At 40.6% G+C, this 5527-nt stretch overlaps 1 protein-coding gene across 1 annotated transcript in view; it reads left to right on the top strand.

Annotated features, from left to right (window-relative positions):
- The first annotated feature begins 971 nt into the window (after positions 1-971).
- Positions 972-5527, top strand: part of SDK1 (sidekick cell adhesion molecule 1) — a 536415-nt gene continuing 531859 nt past the window's right edge. Inside the window, exons 1-2 of the mRNA XM_024763505.1 lie at positions 972-1038; positions 1795-1954. Of these exons, the coding sequence (XP_024619273.1) occupies positions 972-1038; positions 1795-1954 (227 nt within the window). The remainder of the gene's footprint in view (positions 1039-1794; positions 1955-5527) is intronic.

Raw genomic sequence — 5527 nt, 5'->3', positions numbered from 1 at the left:
TCTTCGTTGCCACATGCGGGGTCTAGTTCCCTGACTTGGGATCAAACCCGGGCCCCCCTGCATCGGGAGCGTGAAGTCTTAACCACTGGACCACCAGGGAAGTCCCATTAAGATAGGGATTCTTGAGAAGAACATTTCTCTATTGAGAAACCTGTGACATTTAGAGTCATAATATATAGGATATCTGGATTCTGGAACAGATTATCTGGGGTTTAAATCATGATTGTACCACATACTGTCTCGGTGGCCTTGAACAAGTTAGTTTCCCTATGCCTCTCTTCACCCATTTGTAAAGTGGGTATAATAATGGCGTCTATTTTGTAGGGCTTTCGTGAAAGTTAAATCAAGTAACGCATATAAAGCACTTGGAACAGTTTCCGGCGTAGCAGACACTCAGTGAACACTAGCTATTACTGTTAATTTTCTTATTATTGTATCTATTCATTGAACGAATATTTATTCAGTATCTACTTTGTTCCCGGCATTGGTTTAGAAATTCAGAAGTGTTTGAGATCGTGCATGGGAATCCACTGGGTATAAGTCACGGTTTGTTAGGGCGTGGTGGTGGGAGGAGCTTGGTGAACCTGAAGGATGGGAATGCATCAGCTTTTTGCAGGGAGCTGGGGAGGAGCACCCCGGGGTGGGGGAGGAACACAGGCAAGCCCCCCCACCCCCACCCCCAGGGAGAAAGGGCTTAGCCTGGCTTAAGAGTGCAAAGCAGAGTGTGCTGGAATGTTCATTCCTGAGTCGAGAGGGTAGGAGGCCTGAAGGATAGACACACCGGATTATGCGGGTGTGCCCTGGGGATTTTATTAGACAAATGATAGAGCTAGAACTGCAAATAAGTCTCCTATGTTCATACACTTTTTAAAAATTAAGGAAGCATCATACAAAAATTGCACAAGTCAGATACAGGATGATTTTCTATGAATTTTCACAAAGTGAATGGCCCCGTGTAACCATGTTGAGAAATGGATCTTGATGTGCTCTCCACGAGCTGCCCTGTTACACACCCGCCACCATCCCCATCCCCCAGAGGTAACAACGCTCACTGTGACTGACCTCTAACACCACAGACTAGTTTCGCCTGGTTTTGAACTTTTCTGAACTTTTGCATGGAAGCATACGCTATAATTTTTTCCTGTCTGGCTTCTCTCACTACACATACGTCTCCATCCGTGGTGTTGTGTGTTGTGTGAGCAATAGTTGGTTCGTTCCTGTTGCTGCAGGCTGTTCCACTCTATGAATACACATGGGTTTCCAGTGTGATAGCCCCCTGGATGTCACCGAAAGAGACAGTGTGTGTGTGAGATCAAAGCTGGATTGTGATTCATGTCATTGTATATGTGTTAATCTTGCTTATCCTAGTTACCTTTTTTTTTTTATAACTAAGTGAAGGTTATATTTTTCTTTTAGAGCCAAGGTATATACCCTTGATTGTTACTTTGAGAATATAATGCCTAGTTAAAGCCAAGGCTTGCATCAGCAGAGATTGCCCAGTATGCCATAAGTAAGTATTAATCACAAGTGGAAATAACTCAGATGAACTTGTCAGGTGCTTTCACATGGTGCTGTCATAGAGCATTCAGCCTTTTGAAATATTGTCTAGGATATTGCAGGTTTCTAGGGGGTCAAGGATAATTTGCTACTTAATTGGGCCAAATAGCCAATCATTTCTGCTTTTTAAAATTAGGTCTGTTTAAACAAGTGATTGATTAATTGGATGAATGACATTTTCATGTGTACCTCATTCAGTTTTTTTCCTTTCTTTCTCTTTTTCCTTTAATATTTCAGATGACGTTGTGCCGTATTTTAAAACAGAGCCGGGCCTTCCGCAGATTCACCTGGAAGGGAACCGTCTCGTTCTCACCTGCCTTGCTGAAGGGAGCTGGCCCTTGGAATTCAAGTGGATGCACAACGACAGTGAGCTCACCACCTACACCAGCGAATATAAGTAATTGATTGCTTGAAAATAAGATTCTCTCTCAGGTTGATGTGTCTAGAATATTTGCCTATTGGCCATAATAGCGCAAGCTGGGGGAAATATTGGATTTAATTTGTAATGCATTAAGGATTAAAGGCATAGATTTGAACGTATAATCAGAATGTGATTTACTATTCTGATACAGGTTGTATGCACACTTAGGAAGTCTGTCGTTGTATTTGTGAAAGTAAGCCCGGTAGTGAAATCACCAGACCAAAGAAGCTATAGCTACAGAGGAATGCAAGTAGCAGCTTTAGCCTGGTAGATTTGATTTCTTGTGGCAGCTCTCCCACCCACCAGTATTGTTCCTGTCTGAGGAGCGTAAATGCTTAAACAGATACCTTTAGGTCATAGCTGCTGGAGCTCTGATTAGTCAACAAATACCTTCCTGGCTAACTTTCAGAGTTGGGGTGGGGAAAAATGGAACTATGGGAGGGTGGGCATGAGTACAGCATCTACACTGAGCAGGAAAAATGAATATTTATTGAACACCTGCCATGTGCTAGGTATTGGGAACTGGGTACAGAGGACGGAGATGGGGGAAACTGGAGATCAGGTTATATCTGAGGTGCAGCTTCACCCAGGAGGCATCAGGATCAGCTTCCCAGCCTTACCTCCTTGCAGTGCTTGATGTTTTTCTAGTTTTGTATCTTTTTACCCCCTGTTCTATGTGAGGATTATGCTGGATGCTCCAGTTCTGAGTGGGATGGAGAATTAGCAACTGCCTAAACCAGTCCCAGAGGCCCCCAAATCAGCAGAAATCAGCAGTACCATGCTCTTATTTAAATGAAATAAGAAAGAGAATTGGCTGTCTAGAGATATTTTTATTTATTTATTTATTTATTTAAACATAATCTTCACTCTTGATTTATTTTTGGCTGCGTGGCATGTGGGATCTTAGTTCCGCAACCAGGGATCCAACCCATGCCCCCTGCAGTGGAAGGGCAAAGTCTTAACCACTGGACCTCCAGGGAAGTCTCTAGAGATATTTTATATAGAGTAATGATCTTCTCAACATGGGGCACAGCCCACCATGCACTCTTTACCTCAGAAGTTATAATATGGTGGTCCATGAACCACATTCAACCTACCTGGAACATGGTGTGGGTATTTTAAAAATCAGTTTAAAAATATATGTGGATATATGCACAGTAGATATTTCTTAATTGATTGCCAGAATTTAACACTTGTAAGATTTCACATAAAAATCTGCTTTTCAGTCCCTCTTGAACAGTCAGCAGGCATGGCTTCCTGGGTTTGCAGCCCCACACAGAAGCTGGCGCTGGCAGTGCTGTCCTGGGGTACAGGCATGGATACCCAGTTCTCAGCACTCTCTGGTCCCCACCTTGTGCCCTACTTGCTTTGCCCAGTCCCGTTATCCACCTGCCCTGTTTAGACAGAGGAGTTTGTGTCCTCCTCTTTCATCATTAGGCCTGTACTGTCAGAGGATCTGCTGTTGTGAGAACACTTTATCATAATAGTTAAGAGCTTGTTGAAATCAAACAGACCTAGGTTTGAATCTCAGCTCAGCAACAATTAGTGTTAGCGGTATGACCTCGGGCAAGAAGCCTGTTAGCCCCACTTTCAGTATCTGCAAAATGGGGGTGATCAAACCTCATTTGTGGTGGTGTGAGCATTAAAAGGCTCTAGTGTGTAGAACAACATATTTTCTGGCCCACCAGCAATCAGTTAATACGTTCTATTAAATTCTATTTTATCATAATATGACATGGGGCTTGGTTTGTTAGAAGGGGAATTAGAAAGCAAAAAAAAAAAAGGGAGCTTAGAAATGAGAACCATTATGAGCAGTGGGCTTTGATGTCAGATGACTTGAGTTCAGATACTTCTATTCAACTTATTATCTGTTTGACTTTGGACAAGTTATCTAACCAGTTTGATCTTACTTTTCCCCTCTGTAAAATGGGTATAATAAAACCCATCTTAGAGGATTCTCATAAAGATTAAATGATACCATGTTTTGTATGCCCCAGGAAGAAGGAAGTTGGATTTCAAAAGAATCCATGTTGTTTTTCCTCATAAAAAGAAGTAGTGATGTGGGTGATCTATAACAGTGGTCTTAAAACTGGGGTATATGCCATGGATAGTGGCAAAGGAACAGTTTTCTAGATCTTCAGTTTCCACATGCATGTTTTCTGAAATTGAGCTACCTGAGAACATGCTTCTGTGTTGGCACCTGCCAGTTCTCTTTTCATACCTGCTTTGTGTTATCTCTTCCACTTCTCAAAAGAAGGACACGCCTTTCCCAGTGAGTCTTCTGTGAAACTACACCTTCAGGGTGCAAGACAAGCACAGTTTAAAATATTGGGCTTGAAGAAGCCTCTTTTAAACATCCCATAGAAGAGCTCCTTGCCTTCACTCTATACGTACTACTTTTAAGGGCAGAGTATGACACTAGAAATGGGATCTTTTGACCAATCTTGGGGTTTTCTTAATTCAGATGTATAGGTGGTTAGCAAGAACTGTACCATTTTTTTGTGAACAACCTTCCCTTTTCCCTTCTCCAGCCATCATCAAAGTATATATTGTGCCTCAAGGAACGTTTATGAGAACAAAGCAGAGAAACATCTGCAAGAGTTACCGCAGGCAAGAGGCACCTTGTTTTATCCAGGCTGCAGACTTAGTGGAACGCGCTGTGGTGTACATACACTTCCACATAATAGAATTAGAATTTTCAAGATGTGTTAGAAATAAAAAGCCCTTTGAGAAATACTCTTCCCTGAAACACACTTGTCTTCGTTTCACCTACCCAGAAGTGAAAAGAGCTCGGGGAGGCTTCAGTGATAGATCTCAACGAGGAGGGGGTGAAAAGTTCTGTTTATTTTCATCAGATCAATGTGCTCTCCTGATGTAGAAGGACCACGCACTATAGGAAAGTTTGTGCTTTCTATTTTCTCATTCATTCGGAAGACACTTTCGTTAACTTTTGCAAAAAGATACCATTTGATATTCTAAATCCATATTCATTTTTATTACTTCAGTGTGTTTTGCTTGCTGGTATGCATCAGCCTCTTCTCTACTTGTTTATGTCTTCGTGTACTCATTAGATTTAAATTAACTGTATGCAAATATGTGGCCAATGCCTTCTTTTCTTTTTGTAGTCAATTTCTATCCAGTTCTGTTCATTCTAATAGTGAATAACTTTCCATTCAATAAAATGTGAAGTAATTGAATAAACAGCCACTTTCAAGAGACATATCTCCTTCTAAGTTTTTAATGTTTAATAATTATTTTTCAAAATTTGTAATACATTGATGTTTTCATTAGCTGTGTGGTAATAATAATTACAATCCACAGGTAATCCAGATGAAATTTTTTTTAAGTGCTTAGACTATTTTGACAAAAGGAAATTCTTTTAAAATTACCATTTATTTGTATATTTTTATTTCAGAGAAGTATGTTGAGTAATAAATAATACCTTTCAGGCATAGAAAAATGTTACATTAGAATAAAATTCTGTGGGATAAATGGATTTAATACTCAAGTTCAAAGAGTAAAAAGAAACAGTATGAAAGCTCTATCAGT

The sequence above is a fragment of the Neophocaena asiaeorientalis genome, unplaced genomic scaffold (genome assembly GCF_003031525.2).
Source record: "Neophocaena asiaeorientalis asiaeorientalis breed wild unplaced genomic scaffold, Neophocaena_asiaeorientalis_V1.1 scaffold223, whole genome shotgun sequence".
Lineage (NCBI taxonomy): Eukaryota > Metazoa > Chordata > Mammalia > Artiodactyla > Phocoenidae > Neophocaena > Neophocaena asiaeorientalis.
The sequence above is the reverse complement of the archived record's forward strand: the minus strand, read 5'-3'. Positions and strand labels throughout refer to the sequence as shown.